General features: G+C 42.4%; 1 protein-coding gene across 1 annotated transcript in view; it reads left to right on the forward strand.

The window, feature by feature from the left end:
• tjp2a (tight junction protein 2a (zona occludens 2)) overlaps nt 1–21,182 on the forward strand; it is a 34,421-nt gene extending 13,239 nt beyond the window's left edge. Inside the window, exons 3-24 of the mRNA XM_057321092.1 lie at nt 1,850–1,903; nt 4,221–4,345; nt 12,091–12,193; nt 12,325–13,045; nt 13,168–13,271; nt 13,384–13,537; nt 13,857–13,968; nt 14,676–14,791; nt 14,956–15,052; nt 15,211–15,361; nt 15,461–15,569; nt 15,686–15,905; nt 15,994–16,178; nt 17,306–17,401; nt 17,482–17,561; nt 17,646–17,856; nt 17,939–18,039; nt 18,165–18,386; nt 18,765–18,866; nt 18,965–19,249; nt 19,782–19,864; nt 20,302–21,182. Coding sequence (XP_057177075.1) covers nt 1,859–1,903; nt 4,221–4,345; nt 12,091–12,193; nt 12,325–13,045; nt 13,168–13,271; nt 13,384–13,537; nt 13,857–13,968; nt 14,676–14,791; nt 14,956–15,052; nt 15,211–15,361; nt 15,461–15,569; nt 15,686–15,905; nt 15,994–16,178; nt 17,306–17,401; nt 17,482–17,561; nt 17,646–17,856; nt 17,939–18,039; nt 18,165–18,386; nt 18,765–18,866; nt 18,965–19,249; nt 19,782–19,864; nt 20,302–20,437 — 3,558 coding nt within the window. The 5' untranslated portion in view covers nt 1,850–1,858 and the 3' untranslated portion in view covers nt 20,438–21,182. The remainder of the gene's footprint in view (nt 1–1,849; nt 1,904–4,220; nt 4,346–12,090; nt 12,194–12,324; nt 13,046–13,167; nt 13,272–13,383; nt 13,538–13,856; nt 13,969–14,675; nt 14,792–14,955; nt 15,053–15,210; nt 15,362–15,460; nt 15,570–15,685; nt 15,906–15,993; nt 16,179–17,305; nt 17,402–17,481; nt 17,562–17,645; nt 17,857–17,938; nt 18,040–18,164; nt 18,387–18,764; nt 18,867–18,964; nt 19,250–19,781; nt 19,865–20,301) is intronic.
• The last annotated feature ends 2,287 nt before the right edge of the window (nt 21,183–23,469 follow it).

Raw genomic sequence — 23,469 nt, forward strand, 5'->3', positions numbered from 1 at the left:
ATATGCTGGTGTTGTGACCAGACGGGTTAATGTATGTTCAGAGTAATGTTTTGCAAGCTCAGGGCAATGTGGATGAATTGATAAAAATGTACAGCCATGAAAAAAATTAAGAGACCTTTCCAAATTTCCATTTAATCAGCGTTTCTAGGTGTATTGTGGCCATTCCAGTCCAGTGTTTGTTGAATTTCAACAAAATTAAACCTCAGGAGTGACAGAAAGTCATCCAACAGCAATGTGGAAGACTGACAGAATGATAAGACGCATAAAATAAAAATAGAGGTTATCACATAAAAAATAGTTTTGAACTTTTCCTAAATACATGTATAAATATTACTGTTGTATTGCCTAAAAGTGAATATGAACTTGTTTTCTTTGCCGTATTTGAGGTCTGAAAATATTCAGAGCATCTTTTCTGTTATTTTTACCTGTTTCTCCAGTTTTCATTTTCTGAAAATAAATGCAAATAGTAACAAAATTGTTCTTTGAAATTTGGGAGAAATATTGTTAGTAGTTCACATAATGAAACAAAAGATGATTTTACCTAAACACATACCTATAAATAAAATCAAAATAAATTAATTCCGAAAAAAAAAAATGTAAATGGTCTCTTATTTTTTTCTCCGGCTGTATTTCTAGAATGGACCTTTTCAGGTTTCTGGGTTTCTCAGTCGTCATAGTTGGGTAAACTTCTATAGCGGAGACTGGTAGACCACAAAAAAAGATTTGTAATTTGATGCAAAGGTAATATAATACAAAGTATAGCGTTATAAACGCACGTACGTTCTTTTTATGAAAAAGAGTATTTGCGATGCTATAGACCGTTGAATGTGCCATCACAAGCTTGTGGAAAAAGGACCATATACTTTTTGAATTTTTTTTTATAACTTATGGTCAAACATATTGCAGATGATCAAGGACATTCTCTGTGATAAATTTTATCTATAGATTAATTCTGTACTGTACAAGGTTTTTCCTGCAATAGAGAGATTGGAGGCGGCCGCCTCCGTCAAATGTCGTGCCGCCTCAGGCTCTCGCCAAAATTATGTTGCGAGTTTTCACAAGAAATGCTGCGTGCACGAGTGCAGCCTGTGTTTCACCGCAGTTTGTTTTGCATCCAAGTACGTTTAATTTCTTGAAATTTATTAAATTAACATGACGTACATCACTGTAATGTCTTTAGCTGTGCAGTTGGATCGTTGAATCTGCGTATACTGTACACAGCGAGTTCGCCAGTATGAACGCACATTGCGTTCAGAACGACTCGCACACGAATGACTCATTTGAACCGATTCATTTAAACTATTGAACTTTTCAGTTACTAGCGAATATAAGAGATCATTGAATCATTTAAAGTGAACCACAGAGAATGCAAGATGTGAATGAGCTCATTTAGAAAGATTGGTTAATTCAGTTGGCTATTGTGGGCTGAAAAGTTAGTTGAAAATTATAAAAAAGCTTTATTTGATTAAAAAACATTTCTGTTTGGTTGAATAAAAGTAATGTTTTATATAACTTAATAATTGTCATTTTTATCTAATTTTATTAGAACTTTTAATATGTCAAACTCTCAGTCACTTTGGTTAAGCCACTAAAAGGTACGGTAGGCCTATGCGTGTGTACAAGATCAGGATGGCACCACCTCCACCTCATTTTGAGGCAGGAAAAACCCTACTGTATTTCTATATTTTGTTCAGATTCTCAGTCGGTTCGTGCAATGACAAACAGCCATATAGTTTTTCACTGTGGCAGCACCAGCACTGCATGTTTCACCTGATAGATCACTGCTATCTGCTGTAACTTGATTCTGTCCACCGTTTTCTCACATATCAGCCTGTTCTTACTGTTTCAGAACCCAGTCATGGAGGAGACTGTGTGGGAGCAGTACACTGTGACCCTACAGCGGGTGAGTACACCATATGTTATATATCTGCAGTTAAATATCTAAAGCTTGTGTTTGATTTATGAATCTGATTGAAACTTGCTTTGCTGTGGTGTTTGCTATTTGATTACACTGAGGGAACAAACACTAAACTTTGGCATGTATCTCATCCTGCAGTGTTTGTGCTACAGGCATGAGGAATGATACCTGCTTACTCGAGAATGTGCTGTTTTTTTAAGCAATTGCGATTAGATGAGTGTCTTTTTTAGCCAAATCAAAATGATATTTTATAAGTGCATATAATGGTAAATAGGGCTGGGTTTTGCGACCAAATTGGCGATTCGATTCTACTTTATATGGTTTTGATTCGATTTGATAAATATTGATTAGTTATCATTCATTACTTAGATTAAAATAGTAGTTTTGCAGACATGGAATCCATATTTAACCTCCTAAGACCCGAGCTTTGGTTTGGCTTGCATTTTAGATTTCTTCTAGCTATTTGGGGTTAGGAGGAACCAATAAATATAATAACCAAATATTATATTTGAACATGAAGCACTTTTTGAAAAAAACAATGTCCACACATGTGGACAATCGGTCTGTATCCACAGAAAACAGTCAAGACACCATTGTTTAATAAAGTACAAATCTATTTTATTAACAGCCTGAGTACACTGGGGGAAGTGTGGGAATGCTGTGGGTACACTGGGGAAAGTGTGGGCATGCTGTGGGTACAATGGGGGAAGTGTGGGAATGCTGTGGTAACACCGTAAGTACGCTGTGAGAATGCTGAGGGTACACTGGGGGAAGTGTGGGAATGCTGTGGGTACACTGGGGGAAGTGTGGGAATGCTATGGGTACACTAGGGGAAATGTGGGCATGCTGTAGGTACACTGAGGGAAGTGTGGGCTAGGTGTGGGTACACTGGGGGAAGTGTAGGCTGTGTGTGGGCATGCTGTGGGTATACTGGGGTAAATGTGGGTACACTGGGGGAAGTGGGCAAAGTGTGGGCTTGGCCCCATGGTACTGCTTGCAGTCGTTGTGTAAATTGATGTTTTCAAACAAATTCTTCCCAAACTACGTTTTCACAGTTATTTAAAAACAATTATTTTTTAATACATTTTTACATTTTCAACTAAGCAAAGTCCCATTGTCCGCATGTGTGGACATCAAGTTTAGAGGCATAGTACATCTTTACTGTTGCAAAAATGTGTCAAATTTGCATGCCATTTTAATCATACAACACTACTATGCATAACGTAACAAGAAGCAACAATGACATTTTATTACATTTTTTACCTTTTGTACGTTTTGGCCTGCCATAGCTGCCTTTATTTTTCAGATGTGTTCGCCGCCATCTTGACATTTTTATGTAAAGTGTTTTTCTCTTCTGACACCACCAGATGGCAGTGTAAAGGTCCATGTTTGTGAATAACAGGTTCCAGTTACACAGAATTAAGTATTATTGTGCACACAACCAAAAATGTGATGTCCACACATGTGGACGCCAGGTCGTTGGAGGTTAAATATATATGCTGATAACTGAAACCCTCCTACTCCGCTATATTAGTGAAATACACATTCAAATTAACAGTAGAGCCCACACAATTATGTTTGGAATTGCTTTTTATTTTAACAGTTAAATTCATAACTAAATAAAACAGATTTCAACATTCAAACCAGGCCCATAAATGTCAGCGTGAGTGATTGCAACATCTTTGGGATTAAAGGCGAAATACAGATACTCACATCCTTAAAGTAAAGCACATCCATTAAGAATCGATTCGGGGAAAATCTATATTTTTTAACCAGCCCTTTAACATTTTTACAATAGAATTACAAGCTCTTGCGTATTTACATCACATGGGGAAACATCCCGTGTCACAAAAACAACTAGAGAACAAAACAATCTCTCTCCATCTTTCTGTGTATCTCTGTCTCTCTCTCTCCGTGTATCTCTTTCACTGGGCCATCTGGTTGAAAGACACTATACACACAGACAGCTGAGCTGTGATTGTTTAGTCTGCAGGGGAGGGAGGATGGAAATCTCATCAGAATCATTCAGCTGACACGGTCATGCACATCTGCGATATCACTACTCTCTCACAGTACACAAAATATTACAGCATCACTCTCTTTAGTTTTGTTTGGTATGCTGGAGAATTGAATCAAATAATAGCAGATACTCCAGAAGTCGTATACAAATGTAGGAAAATCTAAATCCAGTTTTGTTAATTGGTCATCTATATACTAAAGTGTTTTAATGTTGTTAGTAAATGACTACTGCAGTGTCCCCATCAAAAGATTTAAAAATGTAAGATTTTTTGCTTTGATTTAGGACTCCAAGATGGGGTTTGGCATTGCTGTGTCTGGGGGACGGGACAACCCAAACGAAGAAAGCGGTGAAATGTCAATTGTCGTGTCTGATGTGCTGCAGGGGGGTCCTGCAGACGGCTTGCTATTGTGAGTTATGCTGCATTTATAAACACAACCACTGTTAAAGGGACAGTTCGCCCAAAAATAATCTGTCATCATTTACTCCGCCTCGAGTTGTTCCAAATCTGCATGAATTTCTTTGTTCCGATGAACACAGCGAAAGATATTTGGAAGAATGCTTGTAGCCAAACAGTTCTCGGCCACCATTGACTACCATGACATACCATGGTTACAAGCATTCTTTTAACTATCTTTCTCTATGTTTATCAGAACAAAGACATTTATACAGATTGGGAACTCAAGGGTGAGTAAATAAAGACTTTCATTTTTGGGTGAACTGTTCCTTTAAGATTTGTTTGGTTGAAACACTGTTGTCAGGCTACCAAAATGTCAGTCGATACAAGTATCAGTAAAAGTTCACAGTTTTTTGATAGGACTTAAATATGGTATCAGAATTGTTGCAATATTCTGAATAAATAAACTATGATCCGCAAATAAATATAGAGTTTCACAAACATTTTTTAAATCCACATATGCACAAAAAGCGAACCATAAATATATGTTAGACGTTCCACAAAAAGAAATGGAATTCACAAATAAATACAATGAGATTTGCAAATAAAACATATTTACAAATTTATTTCAATGGCATTTATTTGTAGATCACTTTCTGCACATTTGTGTATCGCTTTCTGCACATTTGTGGATCGCTTTCTGTGCATTTGTGAATCGCTGCACGCATTTGTGGATCAGTGCACGCATTTGTGGATGGCTGTCTGTGCATTTGTGGATTTTGAAACATTTCTAACGTCAAGGCGTGTGCACAATCCACAAATAGGTGGACTCCGTCCACTATCTACACAAGCCAATCGGGTAACTTCCGCTTTCGTTGTCCAATAGGGCACGTTCTAACTTCAACCAATCACGTTTTGTTCTGCACTAAGATTCAGGGAGCTAACATGGCGGCTAGTGGCGGTCTAAAATGCGTGATATACTAAGAAATGTGAATGGCCTCTTCTTTATACTACTCAGTAATGATTGTTTGTGTTTATATGCATTGTCCGTATGTTAGTAACAAACGACTGAAATGTTTATGACTTGATAACAGCGTGCACGGACTGGGGTGGACAATCCCGGTGACTGGGGACTGATTTGGTCTGCTGCAAGCCAGCCGTTTTATTGTCTTTATGTACCAAAGTGATAAATTCCGATTTTGGCATTCGATAAAATATAATCTGTTTCCCCGATACTGCATGGGTAAGCAGCTAGTTCGCGCCGCACACTCAGCGTGGCGTGGAGTTTCAAGGTGCACAGCGTTTGCATTGCAATGCGCACTGCAGCTGTCGGTGTAGGCTACTACCAGTGTAACGATGGCAGAATTAACGTGGGGGAAATCATCAGCACTGTGAATTTCTATGTCATTCATAATTCAAAATAAAACGTAATTTAATGAGTCATCTCTGTTTATCCCATTCCTGAATGATCTCTGCTGCTGTGGTTAAACAGTTCTGTATACTGTCTTAACTCTTGCCACAACAAAGGATGTCGATCCTTTGACAATGATCTTGTGCACACAATATATTCTCAAATTCACACAGCAACCCCAAAAGTAAACGATGTAGGCCTAGTAAAATTTGTGTTTTCGAACCTTACCATAGTAAATATTGGTATACAACTGCAGGTAATCAATTTACTGTTGTTAATAAAAAGGGTTGTGGCAGTGCTCTTATATAGCGTGTTATACGATATACGTCTCCATTTTTCCTGGTGCTAAATAAATCAATATTGTTGGGTTATAATTATGTATATATTGCTGCCTTTTAAATGACACATAGGACATCTTTAAAATACTGTTTATTTCATTTATTTATTGGCAAATGAAAAATAACAGGGGAAATAATAACGCAAGGGAGGCAACACAACTTTTCTCTTCGATGAAAAAAGTATGAAGCAAAATATGAAATTGCCAAATAAAAATGAATTGAAACTAATTGTACAAATTAATGGGTTCTCCATACAAATGCACAAAAGGCACTGGATATTACATGGCATTTCAGTAAAGCCCTTTTCATACAGAGATCCCGGAAAATATGCAGAAGATGTGTCCCGGGATGACGGGATCGGTTGATTTTGGTTCACACTGCCAGTGATTTTCTGGGACCTGTGCGTGCGTTCACACACATCCTAAAGACATGTGACGTGTAATGTACTGTAATGTAGTCGGGAACGTAGCGCTGTCACGGTGAAGGAATTTTCCTTGCAGTGATATTGTCTTTTTTATAGTTCAATAGCGCGGTTTGCTATATTATAACCTCATTCCTTCTATATTTAGTGCCAAATAGGCCTAAAAAAACTCCTAAATGGGGTTAGCATACATTGTTGGTTTTTAAATGATAAAGATATAAATTTAAAACAAAATAAGTACTTTTTACGTAGTCTATTTATTGGTAAATGCAGAACACTGAAGAATGAGACGCAAGAACCAAGGTATAGCCCATCAGCTGAAGTTAAATATAAGAAAAATATGAACATATGAAAACAAAAGCAAATTGTTTGGGCTTGTTGGTGCAAATTTACAGAACCTCAATAAAAACGATAACAGAACGATGCGCAGTTTTAATAAAAAATGTGTCAGTAGCCTGTTTTTACTAGGCTACTTTAACTGCAATACAAAAGGCAATTATTTTGTTTGACATGTTTTTGTTTAGAAAAAACAAGCATGCTGCAGGTAGAGTCAAATCAGTCTGTTAATAAAAAAATCGCTCCTCCACGTCGTGTACATCAAGAGACGTACAAGACTTGTTTTGAAGGTTGCTAAGCGATCAAGTTTATTAAAGTTCTCTACCATTGTAACTTTGTGTTGATCGATGAAGTCATTTAAAACTTGCTGCATTTAGAGGCGACATATTCTCTCTCAATTTCAGTTTACATGCTCGGGACACATACAAACACTCGAGAACTCCGAAGACTACAGCGGATATTTCGGACTGTTGAGCGAATCACTGGTACTACCCTTTCCACTGCAAGAACTGTACTCATCCAGAGTGAGCGAGTAAAAGGGCTCGCAAAATCTCTCTGGACCCCTCACACCCAGCACACTATCTCTTTGAACTGCTGCCGTCTGGTCGGCGCTACAGAGCACTGAGCACCAAAACAGCCAAATAAAGTTTCTTCCCTCAGGCCATCTACCCCATGATCAGTTGAACAGTTATGTTCCCTATCGAGAGCGGTCTCTCGACATTGCGGAAGCTTCCGCATATGGGAACTCCTCCCTTCTCACCTCTCCTGAAGTCTTATTGGATAACGCCAGTGAAACTGACCAATTGTCGCAACCGAATGTAATTACTGGTGACCAGACAGTATAAATACAGTGCACAGCGACAATACCTCAGAATCTTCTCTTTCACGCTGCCATCGTTGATATCAACAGAAGCTTCTTCATTCGATGGCCGCCTTCTGTTGTCTTTGCGCAGGTCCCATGGACCCGCAGGATACGCACGAGCATTGCATCGCCTGCCTGGGCCTAGCCCACGCTGAGGCGGCGTTCGGAGAGTCTGATTGCGCGCACTGTGCTGACCTGCCGGCGCGTGTTTTGAGGACTCGCAGGAACTTTGCTCGAGGATTATTTGGGTCGAGGCCCACTGCCGCCAAAGGGCCACTGGTGGGCCCACTCATGCCACGTGGTGGCGGCGACGACCCGGCTCAGGGCCGCCGTCCTCTGCCGTCTCCTCGTTCCCCGGTCATTTTCACTGAGGAGAGCCTTCGTCCCCCTCCCGCCGTTGCGGATGCCATTTCCTTCGTCCTCGATGAGGAAGACGACCGCACTGACTCGGAGGAGCGGGACCGCACTGACTCGGAGAGAACCCCAGACCTCCAGGAGGAGTTCGTGAGGGTGCTGGAAAAGGCCGTTAAGAAGCTTGACCTTAGCTGGAGCGCCCCGGAGGAGCCAGCTAAAAGTAAACTCGATTCCTGGTATTTTCAAGCGGGCTGCCTCCAGGCTGCACCAGAGAGGAGTACTCCTTTTTTCCCTGATGTGCACGAGCACGTGGTTAAGTCGTGGACGGCCCCTCAATCGGCGCGAGTCCACGCTGCCACACAGGCTATGTTCGCCCACGTGGACGGGGCGGAGGCCCACGGTTATACCCACATGCCGCCCGTGGAGGAGACCCTCGCTGTACATCTCTGCCCCTTCTCCTCTTCGCTGAGCGCGGGACAAGGTCTGCCGTCTAAGCCGTGCAGGTTTACCGCCCACCTCGCCGACAAGGCGTACACCTCCGCCAGGGAGGCAGCCTCCACGCTGCACTCGATAGCGGTTCTACAGGTCTTTCAGGCGAAGATTCTGCAGGCGCTGGATGGGGGCGCCTTGGATGCGGATGCTGTGAAGGACCTGAGGGCGGCGACGGACTTCGCGCTGATGGCGACGAAGCGCACCGCACAGGCTATCGGCAGGTCGATGGGCTTCATGGTCGTCCTTCACCGCCATTTGTGGCTGACGCTGGCAGACCTCAAGGACGCTGACCGGAAGTCGCTGCTCAACGCTCCCATTACTCCCTCTGGTCTCTTCGGGGATGTCGTGGAGTCAGTGTCGGAACGCTTTGCGGAGGCGCAGAAGCACGCAAAAGCCATGAGCCACGTGCTTCCTTGCCGTTCGTTGCAGCCGGCGCCGAGAGCGAGATCCTCGTCTGCTTCGCGCTCTTCCCACAGGCCGGCTAAGCAGCCCGCGGCTTCGGCTCCCCGAGACCCTGGACCGGACGTCCGGCCTAAGCAGTGGTCTGCCCCAGCTAGGAAGAAGTACGGGCAGAAGAGACGTCATCGAGGTGATAGCGGATCGTCTTCGGCTGCCAAGCCGCCTTCCTGACGGGTCTGCAGAGAGGAGGGGAGAGTTCGTGAGCGGACCGGTGCTCAAGCAGCGCCGTTTGCATCTTGTTTCCCCCGCTGTTGCGGGCGATTGTTGCAATGCTCAAAATGTTGTGTGTGTACATTATTAAAAGCACTTACCTCCTCACAAAAGGAGCTCTCTCCCCTTCACTCACACCACACGGTGTCCCCTGCCCTGCCACGGTGCAGCGCGAAGCCACAGTTAGAATATGTTATAACCAGCATCCCCTCGCCCACGGTAGCTACTGTGGGCGAGCGGCAGCCGGAGCCTCACGCGCTTCACATTCCCCCGCCAGTGCAATTAGCCTCACGAGGGCAGAGCACGTCTCCGGAATATCAGCAAGCTGTATCGCCCGAGGTAATTCGGCCGCTATGCATGTTTCTGAGTGTGTGGAAAGCCATTCCAGGTATCTCTCCGTGGCTGCTAAATGTGATAGAACACGGGTATTCCCTTCAGTTCAGACGCAGGCCCCCCCGCTTCAGCGGAGTTGTCCCGTCACTCACATTGCCGTGCAACGCTCCGGTGCTGAGACAAGAGATTCACAGCCTGCTCGGGAAAAGAGCGATAGAGTGGGTTCCTCCAAGCGAGGTAGAGTTCAGTTTCTAGTTCAGAGATGGCAGACTCCATCCTATTTTGGATATGAGACCCATCAACCGAGCGCTTCACAAGCGGGCGTTCAGAATGATTACACTAAAACAGATCCTGGCACAAGTTCGTCCCGGGGACTGGTTTGCGTCCGTGGATATGAAGGATGCATATTTTCACGTTCAGATAGCCCAGAGCCACCGGCGCTTCCTGTGGTTCGCGTTCGACAGAGCGGCGTACCAGTTTGCTGTGCTGCCGTTCGGACTGGCATTGGCTCCACGCATGTTCTCAAAATGCGGGGACGCAACGCTTTCCCCTCTCAGAGCGAGTGGTATGCGCATTCTGAACTATCTGGATGACTGGCTGCTTCTAGCCCATTCACGAGATGTGCTTGTCAGTCATACGCAGACGCTGCTTCGTCACTTGTCATCCCTGGGGCTGCGGGTGAACGTGCCGAAGAGCAAGCTTTTGCCGAGTCGGTCCATAACATATCTAGGGGTATGTTTCGACTCTGTGGAGATGCGCGTCCGCCTCTCAGGAGCGCTTTGAGTCCATCTCCGCCACACTGCGCGACTTCAGCCTGGACCGGTCCGTTCCGCTGAGGGTATTTCAGAGACTTCTGGGACTGATGGCGTCAGCATCACCAGTCTGCCACCTGGGTCTTTTGCACATGCGTCCTCTGCAGCTGTGGCTAAAGACTCAAGTTTTGCGGAGAGCATGGTCCTCGGGTCGTGCGCGCGTGAGGATAACTCACAGATGCCTCAGCGCTTTGGAACCGTGGCGCGACTGGAGCATGTTCAGCTAGGGCGTTCCCCTGGGGCTTGTGACAACGCGCATGGTGGTAACGATGGATGCGTCTTCCTCGGACTGGGGTGCAGTGTGCGAAGGCAGGCCGGCGTCAGGTCTGTGGTCGCCGTCTCTGAGCAGTTGGCACATAAATCGGCTGGAGCTGATGGCAGTGTTCTTAGCTCTGCAGACTTTTCGGCCTCAGCTGATGCAGCGTCATGTATTGATTCGCACCGACAACACGTCCGTGGTTTCGTACATCAATCTCCAAGGAGGGGTCCACTCCAGAGCCCTTTTCGAGCTGGATGCGAGGCTGCTGCTGTGGGCAGACCAGCACCTGCTTTCCATCAGGGCAGCGCATATCCCCGGTCATTTGAACTGCGGAGCGGATATGCTCTCGAAGGGAGGTCTTTCCCAAGGGGAATGGAGACTTCACCCCAACTCAGTACGGATGATCTGGGATCGCTTCGGGAAGGCGGAGGTGGATCTGTTCATGACGAGCGAGAACGCACACTGTCCGCTGTTCTTCTCGCTGCCGCGCTCCCCCAGGGAGACGGACGCTCTGACGACGCGCTGGCCGGACGCCCGGCTTTACGCTAGTTAGAAAAGTTAGAACGTGCCCTATTGGACAACGAAAGCGGAAGTTACCCAATTGGCTTGCGTAGATAGTGGGCGGAGTCCACCTATTTGTGGATTGTGCGCACGTCTTGACGTTAGAAATGTTTCAAAATCCACAAATGCACAGAGAGCCATCCACAAATGCGTGCACTGATCCACAAATGCGTGCAGCGATTCACAAATGCACAGAAAGCGATCCACAAATGTGCAGAAAGCGATCCACATATGTGCAGAAAGCGATCCACATATGTGCAGAAAGCGATTCACAAATGCACAGAAAGCGATCCACAAATGTGCAGAAAGCGATCCACAAATGTGCAGAAAGTTATCTACAAATAAATGCCATTGAAATAAATTTGTAAATATTTTTTATTTGCAAATCTCGTTGTATTTATTTGTGAATTCCATTTCTTTTTGTGGAACGTCTAACATATATTTATGGTTCGCTTTTTGTGCATATGTGGATTTAAAAAATGTTTGTGAAACTCTCTATATTTATTTGCGGATCATAGTTTATTTATTCAGAATATTGCAACAATTCTGATCCCATACTTAAAGGGATAGTTCACCCAAAAATGACAATTCTGTCATTATTTACTCACCCAAACGTGTATAAATTAGTTTGTTCTGCTAAACACAAAGGAAAATATTTGTAAGAATGTCAGTAACCAAACAGATCTCATCTCCCATTGACTCCCATAGTATTTATTTTCCCTACTATGGCAGTAAATGGGGGTTGAGATCTGTTTGGTTACTAACATTCTTACAAATATGTTCTATTGTGTTCAGCAGAACAAAGAAATGTATACAGGTTTGGAACAATCTGAGAATGAGTAAATGGGGACAGAATTGTAATTTTTGGGTGAACTATCCCTTTACGGTCATTGTTTTATATTCTGTGCAGTGTAAATGACAGTGTGATGCTGGTGAACACTGTGCCCATGGATGGAGTCCCACACTCCTTTGCAGTGCAGACGCTCCGCAAGTGTGGCAAAGTAGCCAAAATTGTAAGTGTAACTTCGGAATTTTGACATTTACTTTTTAACTGCATTAGTTTTTAAAGTCTGTCTGTATTGTAGATGTTAAAATCACGACCGAAATATTGAGGATTGAATACATTTTTTACGCTCTTATGCAGACAATAAAGAGGGCTAGAAAAATCCCAGTCAGCATGCTTAAACGCGGCCCGTCACAGGACGACCGCGTCTTTAGCGGCGACTACAATGAAGACTATGACTACGACCAGGACCGACACAGCGTTTACAGCGGACGCAACTACTCTGATCGCGATGCCAGTCTAGAACGAGGCAGAGGAGGCTATGCAGAAGAACACGACCGTGACTATGATCGCAGCCGAGGGAGGACCACAGAGCGAGGTATGAGCCCAGACAGACAGTACCGACGAGACGGCAGCCGAGGACGAATGCTGGACCGCGAGCGTAGCCCAGATCGCCGTTATCGAAGTGAGCACGTGCTCGATCGCGAACACAGTCCGGAGAGACGTGACCGAAGCGATCGAACACTGGACCACAACTACAGTCCCGATCGGCGCTATCGTAGCGAACACAATCTGGACCGAGACCGGAGTCCAGACAGGCGATACCGCAGCGATCGGACGCTGGACAGATCACACAGTCCAGATGCACAGTACAAGCCGGAACCGGCTTGTCGCTATAGCAGAGAGAATTTGGCCAGCGAACAAGATCGCCGGAGGTACGATCCTCGCCAGGATGAGGCAGTCAAGAGGAGTAACAGTCGAGACCGATTGGACCGCTCACCCTCACCCGCCCCACCACAGCGGCGTGAACCTTTGGGAAAGCCCCTCAGTGTTACTCTTCTGAAGAATCGCCCCAATGATGGTTGGTACATTCTGATATAATATGACACCTAATGAGCAAATTTTCATTTGTATGTTAAGTCGGTGATTTAGTTTCATTTTATAGTCCAAACTCTCACATTCGTTTTTCCCTTATGTGTCCAGAATATGGCCTTCGTCTGGGCAGTCAGTTGTTCATCAAAGAGACAACAAGTACGGGCCTGGCATCCAAAGAGGGCAAACTAGAAGAAGGTGACATCATTCTGAAGGTTCGTTTGAAATTGCTGATCAAAGTGATCAAATGTCAATCTGAAATCTAAATTTACTGTATGCACATTAATCTCTTAGTTATTGATTAATACTAGTTTTCTTTTGTCTCAGATAAATGGTACAGTCACAGAGAATCTTTCCCTCAGCGATGCTGGGAAGTTGATCGAGAAGTCTCGTGGTAAGCTGCAGCTTGTGGTCCAAAGGGATCGCAGTCATGTGCTCATCAGAGTCCCACCCATGGCAGACAGTGACTCTGAAATAGATGGTGAGTGGATTTCTGTAACTAACACACAGCCATGAATATTCAGTTTGTTGAGGTTTGACATAGCTTTTTAAGTGTCTGGATTTAGATGAAGAAGCAGCCAGGACAGGGTGTTGCCCGTAGAGGTTCCCTCTGTAGTGTGACTGTGCCTTAAACAGCTCAGGTTGAATGTGTTTACATCTCCACCCTCAGTCTCAGTCAGTCTACAGCAGTTACACCTTTCTAAGTGGCACAGTCATCCACTCTCATTGTTATTCATCAGGTGTTTACTGTTATATCATTGAGATGGTCACGTGTGGTTTGTGTACGCCTGTATTTGCAGATATCTCAGAGATCGAGTCGTACCGCTCGTATTCTCCTCAGGAGGAGAGGCGGGGCCATCATTCAGACCTCTCCTCACACTCCTCGAATGAGAGGTTACAAGACAAAAACAGGTAATACTGGCACCAGCATTTCCTGAAATGTTTGTATGAGGCTGGCCAATTCACTCATAGTAAACTGCTGTGAGGTTATCATACAGATCATGTAGTTACTAGTTACCAAGTTACTGTTAATAAGCAAACTATGTTAAAGTTAATATGAAATAAAAATAATATAATAAAAAATGTCATTAATCATATTAGTTCACATTATAGCTACATTAGTTAAAGGGATAGTTCACTCAAAAATGAAAATTCTGTCATCATTTACTCACCCTCAGATTGTTCCAAAACTGTATACATTTGTTTGTTCTGCTGAACACAAAGGAAAATATTTGGAAGAATGTCAGTATACAGGTTTGGAACAATCTGAGCTTGAGTAAATGATGACAGAATTTTCATTTTTGGGTGAACTATCCCTTTAACATAAACTTGCAATTAACATAATTTTCTTACTATTTATTCCTCTTAGTTTTTTTTATTTCAGCATTTTCTGTAAGAAACAGCCAGTATTTAACTAAATATTCATTTTACTACAAAAATGGAAAACATAAATTCGCTGCACATGGAAAACTACTGAGCGAGCCATTAGTTGTTGGAAAATATAGTGAAACTACTACTACTTTTACGCAATTAAAAATAGTACAGTTTCTATTGTTTTTTAAAGATATTAACAAACAAGCTGTGTTTAAGTAGTAACTACTTTAACGTTTTGTCATTAGAGATGAACCTCCTAATAGACTGGCTAAAATGGGAGCCATGCCGACTCCATTCCGAGCGGCACCAGCAGAGCTGCCGCCTCCACCTGTAGAGGAGGAGCCTCGTAGTGAGTCACCAGGTACCCACAATACCACCCCACTGCACTGAATTCTGGAAAAGTTCATCAAATTTGATGAGAATTTGTTTTAAAATTTTTGAAGAAATTAGAAACAAAACAGTTCTATAGTTGTTGGCGTTTTAAGCAAGTTGATTTGAACATTGAATTTTATGTTTTTAAAACAGCACCGGTGCCTGCTCCAAAAGTGAGTGTTCCAGTTAAAACCAAACCTCTGCCCAAGGTCCCACTGCAGCCCAGTCCTGAAGACCTGGAAATATATGGGTTTGTACTGGATTCACTGTTGACTTCTAAAATCGAATTCTAGACTAAATCTAAAAGCTATTTTACTCATTTTGGCCATAGTTTTGAATTACTTGACGTCTTTCTTTAATGATGTCATAGTTTGGCATACTTTGATTGTAATGAAAAGTATCTCACAGCCCCAACACAGTGATGGTGCGCTTCCAGAAGGGCGACAGCGTTGGCCTGCGTCTGGCTGGCGGCAACGACGTGGGCATTTTTATAGCAGGCGTTCAGGAGGACAGTCCCGCCGAGATTGAGGGACTCCGCACTGGTGACCAGATTGTGAAGGTGCTACAAATGTCTCAAATGCACTAGATGTACATGTGTAAATGTTATGTGTCTTTATCTGTCGTGCACGATGAGCTGATCATGTCAAATGTGTTGCAGGTAAATAATACAGATTTCAGAGGCATGATCCGAGAAGATGCAGTCCTTGATTTATTGGAGATTCCAAAAGGAGAGGATGTGACCATCTTGGCTCAAAGCAAACCTGATGGTACATTAAAACACCTCCGTACAGTCAAATCACTGAGTTTACAGTTTATGATCTACACATCTTTTATTATGAATGTGCTGGATGCTAATGCACATGTAAATAAACTGTTTCCGTAGTTTATAAAGACATCCTGGCATCCGGGCGAGGAGATAACTTCTTCATCAGAACACATTTTGAATATGAGAAGGAGCTTCCTCAGAGCTTGACCTTCTCCAGAGGTGAGATATTTAAAGTGGTGGACACCCTGTATGACGGAAAGCTAGGCAACTACCTCGCCATCCGCATGGACAAAGACAACCAGCTGCGGGAGAAGGGCATCATACCAAGCAAAAGCAGGTGAGAGAATTGCACGATTGTGTAGAAGTTTGGTTTACAATACAGTGGTTTTTTTTGGAATGTAGTTTATGTATTTGCATACTTTTAGAGCGGAACAGATGGCAAACGTTCAAAATGCACAGAAAGGTGCGGGCAATGACAGAGGTGACTTTTGGAGACTCAGGGGTCAAAGGGCAGCCAAGAAAAAAGATCTTCGCAAGAGCAGGGAGGATCTCAGTGCTACACCCGTCACTACACGCTTCCCAGCGTATGAGAGAGTGGTGCTGCGAGAAGGTATGGCTAACATGCAATGTTACATTCAGTGACTTTTGATCTCTGTTGCTCAGAATATTCTTTAATATTTTTTATATACATATTAAATATATATTTTAATTGTTAAAAAGTTATCAACAATTAAAAACGGCCACAGGCCTACCAAAGTGCTGTACATGTGCAATAATACTGAGAAATAAAAACATAGGTAATATCTAAAACACAATAGAAAATAAAACAAACACACCAGACGCCAAGAATAAAATCAAGGTCAATCATTATAGGCTTAAAGCAAGAGAGAATAAATAAGTTTTAAGATGGGATTTGAATTCAATCAAAGAAGAAGCCGATCTAATATAAAATGGGAGCTTATTCCATAGTGTAGGACCAGCCACTTCAAAAGCACGGTTACCTCTAGATTTCAGCCGAGTTCTGGGTATCAAAAGGAGGAGCTTAGATTCAGATCTGAGGCTTCTGGCGGGAGAGTATATATGTAAAAGGTCGGACAGATTAGCAGGGGCTAGATCATTAAGTGATATATAATTAATAGTAAGATTTTGTACTCGATTCTAAAATTTCGATCTTAATTTACCAAGTAATAATTTATTTAAAATTAATTAAATTGGTTTTGCAACATTTTTTGTGGCCCATGTGTGCCTGACATGCATTTTGTTTGCATATTTAAATATTCACATTTTTTTTCAAAAATAATTAAGCAGTTAGATGATTTTCTTTTTATTTAATTTTTAATTAATATTTAAACTTGTATATATTATTTTATATTTCCATATATGTTTATATAGTTTAAAATATTTTTTTAACTGATAAATGTTTTGATTTTCATATAATATTAAGTTCTAATATTTTGTGTTTTTGTCTTACATTACATTACATTTAATTTTATTTTACTTAATTTACCAAATAATTATCATTTATTTAAAAATAATTACATAAGTTGTTTTGCAACAATTTGTGGCCCAAGTTTACCTGACATGCATTTTGCTGGCATATTTAAATATTCTAATGCCTTTTATGTATAATGTAAAATAAAAAGTATATTTTTTAATATTAAGTTTTAAAATATTTCAGCATTCTCTCAGTTTAACATTTTACGTAAGTCATTCGTTTCTGTCATTCTCTCTCACCAGCTGGCTTTAGACGACCTGTCGTAATATTCGGCCCAATCGCAGATGCTGCCAATGATAAACTTGCCAATGAACTTCCAGATGAATTTGTTGTAGCAAGTAAGCTATTCATCACCTATAGAAGTTTTCAATATGCATAGCAAGCATGCATTAATATCTCCACATGATTGCATTGACAGAAACTGAGCCTAAAGATGCAGGCACAGAGAAATCATCCGGTGTGGTCCGACTCAACACTATACGTCAGATTATTGAACAGGTAAATGTGTAATGACTTTTTTCTGTCATTCTACAGCTTTGTTTTAATTGTTTACACAACAAACGTCTTTTTTCGTGTTTCCAGGATCTACACGCTCTGCTCGATATCACACCCAAGGCTGTCGACACCCTGAATTACACCCAGTGGTATCCAATTGTCATCTTCATGAACCCTGACAGCAAGCAGGGGGTGAAGGCCATGAGAAACCGTCTGGTTCCAGGATCCAACCGCAGTTCACGCAAGCTTTATGAGCAAGCAGTTAAACTACGGAAAGCATGCCAGCACCTTTTCACGGGTTAGTCTCGGGTTTGAGTCCCAGGGATCAAAAATTTACCTGTTTTTAATTCTATTTTAAACATAAATGTTTGTTTGTCCAGCTACGATTGAACTGAACTCTGCTCACGACGCCTGGTTCGGAAGCCTGAAGGATAGCATACAAGAACAACAAGACAAATCCGTCTGGATCTGTGAGAGCAAAGTAAGCATTCGTTTAAACACAAATTAGACTATAACATTTTCTTTTTTTTAAATTCAGCATATTCTATGTGAATTTGTCAGCAGTTTGTGAGAATTGAGACATGATCAGTCTTTGTCCTGTTTCAGCTTGACGGATCAGAGGAAGACCTGGATCTTCATGACGACAGCATGTCGTACCTGTCGGCGATGAGCGCAGACTATCTGAGCATGGACAGTCTCCTGACCAGCGATTATGACGACACGGCCGATGAGGGCGGAGCCTATACGGATAACGAACTGGACGAGTCCACCGACGAGCCACAGCCAATGTCAGCCATCAGCCGCTCATCCGAGCCTGTTAGCGAGGAGGTTAGTACATGTTTATGTCTGGAAGCATTTCCTGTTACATATGGCATGGTTACATCCTGTGTGTCATTTTATGACTGTTTGGAATGTGTTTTATAAGGCTTAACCCACTTTTTACTATGTGACAAGTGCTTGTCATTCTTCCAACTTGTATTATCATTATCAGTTATGATTCCTATCAGCAATAAGCAATCAAAGGTTGGTGGGTATTCATTTACTACAACAGTCACTCAGGTCAAGTGTTGGGCACACTGCTCCCTACAGGTCAAGCTTGAAACATTAGTTTTCTATCATTATGGTGTTTATGACTATTTGGTCTGTTTTCTCGTATGTGTATTTGTACACACTCTAATTAAATCAACGTGTATTTCACCCGTGCAGAGAACCATGCCTGTTCCTCAAGTCCGTATCAAGAAAGCAGGAAGCCGAGAAGTGCTTCAAGACCCGAGTCCACCACCATCATTTGTGCCAGAACCCCCTAAAGTAAGCGGTCCTATTATTTTCCTATCCACTTCCTCTTTCTTGTAGTATTCTGTGAAACCATTACATAACTAAGAACCAAACTCCTCCTGTCACTGCAGGTCAGGACGACTTCACGCGCCGCAGACTCTAGGAGTTTTGATTCTCGATCCAGCAGTACAGTAAGCAGCGACGTGCCTGTGAGCACCAAACCTCTACCGCCACCTGTAGCCCAGAAGCCCAGCTTTACGATGCGGTCGGCCCCTGCCGATGACACGCCTTCTAATAACCCTACCAATGACCCGGCCAATCGCTCCTTCATAGGAAAGGTGAAGGCCTTTGAGCAGATGGATCACCTGGCCCGAACGAAAAGGATGCTTGAGCTACAGGAGGCTGAACAAGCACGGGTTTGTGTCTCATTCAAACACATCATGCACAAATTCTTCTAACTTGCATGTGAAATGTCTGGGTCATGTTTCACGTGAAGACATTGGAGCCTATTTTTAGGGCAGTTACATCTTTTTATGACTATTAAGGACCTTTTCATTACAATGATATTTAACCATTTACAGTAAATTTGTTTATTTTTGCCACGTTTATTTTTGTTCAGTTGTAGTCATACACCATGGTAAGAGTATATTTTAAATTTGTTTTTAATTTAATCGTTTTATTTAATCAAAAATAAATTGGAAGGGAAAATCTGTTCAATTGTCAGGGGTAACTAAATTAATTGAAATAATTGTATTTATTTATAAAGATTTTTTCTTTGAATGAAATATGACCTAGACAATTTTACATGAATTTGATTAAAAAATGTTTTTATATCAAAATCAATACAATTGTTTAGACTGGAACAGTCAACACTTATTTCTTGAAAATTGAAAAAAAAATAAACTTTTGTAAACTTTGAAATAAACTTTTTTCCTCTTTGGATAACAGCTCGAGATCTCTCAGAAACATCCTGATATCTATGCGGTTCCCCACAAACCAAAACCCAATCAAAACAGACCTCAACCTATTGGGTAAGTTGATTTGAAACAAGGTTTTTATAGTTTTCTAAAACATCTCTGTTAATTGAAATAAATTAAAATATAGGCCTAAATAATTTTATAAAATAAAATATAGACCTAACTGTTATTTTGAAAAACTAAACAAATATGAGAAATGTAAACTGAATAATTTAACAATATAGCACTGAAATTAATAATTGAAGTTTAACAAAAACAAAACTAAAGCTGAAATAAAAATAATAATTAATAATAATGTAAAAAAACAATAAAATAAATGAAATGAGAAAAGTTCAAAATTGCAAAAAATGAAACTTTAGAAACTAAAAATGTAAGCTAATTCAAAATATCTATAAAACCAAAACTATAACAGCCCTGTTTTGAAACATTCTAACTGTGTCATCTGTGTGCTACATTCTTCAATCTCATAATTGAAACTTTGTTTCATTCAGCTCCAGCTCAAACTCCGAGAGCCGCACTCATTACCGCGCTGAAAATGATGATGAGGAAGAATATCGACAGCAGTTGGCTGATAAAACCCGCAAAGGCTACTATAACCCCCAGAAATATAACGACACCGAACTGTAACACGTTTCGTAAAACACATGGAACTTCACTGTGTCACATAACATGACGAATCACTGTGTTTTGCTGTAGTTTCTATGCATGTCATTATAAAGAACCACGGACAAAGCAGATGCCATATTGAACACTAACATGTTATTTGCTAAATGCATATATGCAGTATAAATATACGACAGTTATAGACCAGCATTCCTACTGATGCACAGTTAAATCACTGTTAACAGGGTGTTTTCTTTTATACCTGTAATGTTTTATACTAAATTTCAGCGTATGTGTTATGTCTTGCAGTCATCTCTGTTTGTGCGTCTTTTATTGATTCGGTTTGCCCACAATGCCATCATGTATCGGCCTCTGGTAAAAGCTACAAGATGGAGTTCAAGTTACACTTTCTTTACACTGTAGTTTGCCACAAACCAAACGCAAAGATGGGATAAATGTTGTTTTTTTTAAACATCTGAGTGCCTTAACGCCATTGATCAAACTGCTGTTAACTCAAATCTTAAGAAATGCTTTTATGTTTCCTGAATATTACTGTGACACAATTGCCCGTACAAACTTAAGATATAAAATGTGTTATATCTGTTTTTTTATATTGCTCAGAGTTTGAACTTGTTCAGAATATAATAGCACCATGTATAATGTTGTAACACTATTGACATGTTTCTATGATGTTCTACTGAAACGCGGATTTGTGGGAAATTAAGCAATTTTGTAAATTTAAAGACAAAATAAAAAACCTAACTTTTAAGATTGTTACTTTGCTAATTTGTTATTGTTACTTTCATGTTTGAGATCACCCCATGTACGAAAAAAGCATTCCGTGCCTTGGACTTACCTTAGGAATCTCTAAACATCAAATATTTTCTTTTCCGTTGGCATAACAGCACTGTTTTCACAGATACACCTACAGATTATTGATAGCAAGTGATTCGTTTTCATTGCAATTTCAAGAGGACAGTGTGTAACTGACAATGTAAACGTGTTTCACTTTACTAAAAATGTTTACATTTTTTGGAAAATACATTTCCAACACTTGACAATGTTTTTTTTATATAAATGTGGTACGTTACGTGTTCACAAGCCTAACTTGTCACAAAACACATATAAACCTTATTTAGTACGCATAATTGTTTTGCATTGTTGGTAAATGTTTGCATTTTGAGTAATAACTTTATGAAACGTCCTTGGTTGCATTAAAATAAAAACTTCACAAATACATTAGAAATATACAAAATTACTGATAAGGATAAGGCATTGGTTCTCAACGGGGGGGGGGCAGCTGACTACCAAGGGGTCCTCTGTTAAGTTTGTTTCTTTTTTCTAGCCTCCCTCTCGGGCCTCTTTCTGGGCCCGAGAGGGAGGCTATGGAGAAGTATGTAGCAGGCTCCTTGTTATCTGGTATTATTCGTCCTTCTTCCTCTCCGGCTGGGGCGGGGTTTTTCTTCGTGGAGAAGAAAGATGGGTCCCTCCGTCCCTGCATTGATTATCGGGGGTTGAACGACATCACGGTCAAGAATAGCCATCCCTTGCCCTTGATGTCGTCGGCCTTCGAACTCTTGCAGGGCGCAACCATCTTTACGAAGTTAGACCTACGCAATGCTTACCACCTAGTTAGGATCAGAGAGGGGGACGAATGGAAAACCGCCTTTAATACACCTACAGGTCATTTCGAGTATCTGGTGATGCCTTTTGGCCTGTCTAATGCCCCGGCGGTTTTCCAAAGATTCGTCAACGATGTGCTTAGAGATATGGTTGACCGATTCGTTTTTGTTTATCTTGATGATATTCTCATTTTTTCTCAGAATGAACGGGACCATTTCCAGCACGTCCGACGAGTCTTGTGCCGGTTACTCGAGAATCGCCTGTTCGCCAAGGTGGAGTAGTGCGAGTTTCACGCACGGTCGGTTCCTTTTCTGGGGTTCATTTTGTCGCCTGAGGGTATTCGTATGGATCCTGCCAAGGTGGAAGCCGTTACGGATTGGCCAACCCCCGAGAATCGCAAGGATGTCCAGCGATTCCTGGGGTTCGCCAATTTCTACCGGCGGTTCATCCGAGGGTTTAGTCAGATCGCTCTTCCCCTGTCCGAACTCACCTCCACCCTTAGGCGTTTCAAATGGTCCGAACAGGCTCAAAATGCCTTCTCTAAACTCAAGTTTCTCTTTTCATCAGCTCCTCTTTTGGTTAATCCCGATCCTTCTCGCCAATTTATTGTGGAGGTTGATGCTTCGGAGGCAGGGGTAGGAGCGATACTCTCCCAACGCGCCTCCTCGGACGACAAGGTGCATCCCTGTGCGTTCTTCTCCCGCCGGCTCACATCCTCAGAGCGGAATTACGACATCGGCAATAGGGAGTTGTTGGCCGTCAGGCTTGCATTGGAGGAGTGGCGCCACTGGTTGGAGGGGGCCAAGGTTCCTTTCCTGGTTTGGACCGACCATAAAAACTTAGAGTACATTCGCTCAGTAAAGCGACTTAATTCTCGTCAGGCCCGCTGGGCTCTTTTTTTTGGCCGTTTTGATTTTGTCATTGCTTATCGTCCCGGGAGCAAGAACGGAAAGCCTGACGCGCTCTCACGTATATTCGAAGTCAAAAGCACCTCCACCACCCCGGTGCCCGTCATTTCTCCCGGCCGAGTGGTCGCGGCGGTCACTTGGGGGGTGGAGTCTAAAGTTCGTGAGGCGCTTAAGGGCGTTGCTTCCCCTACCGGTTGCCCAGAGGGTCTGTTGTTTGTTCCTCAGTTGGTCCGAACCAGTGTCCTTCAGTGGGGACATTCCTCCAATCTGGCTTGTCACCCTGGGGCTGCTCGCACCCTCGCGCTAGTTAAGCAACGGTTTTGGTGGCCGTCAGTGGTGCAGGACTCTCGCGATTTCGTTTCGGCCTGTCCAGTTTGTGCTACCAGTAAGACGTCTAACCGTCCTCCTGCTGGACTCTTGCGACCTCTACTTACCCCTTCGAGACCCTGGTCCCACATAGCCATGGATTTTGTCACAGGACTTCCTCCATCCTGTGGCAATTCCGTGGTCCTCACGGTGGTGGAC

This window comes from Triplophysa rosa, linkage group LG22, assembly GCF_024868665.1.
Source record: "Triplophysa rosa linkage group LG22, Trosa_1v2, whole genome shotgun sequence".
Classification (NCBI taxonomy): Eukaryota; Metazoa; Chordata; class Actinopteri; order Cypriniformes; family Nemacheilidae; genus Triplophysa; species Triplophysa rosa.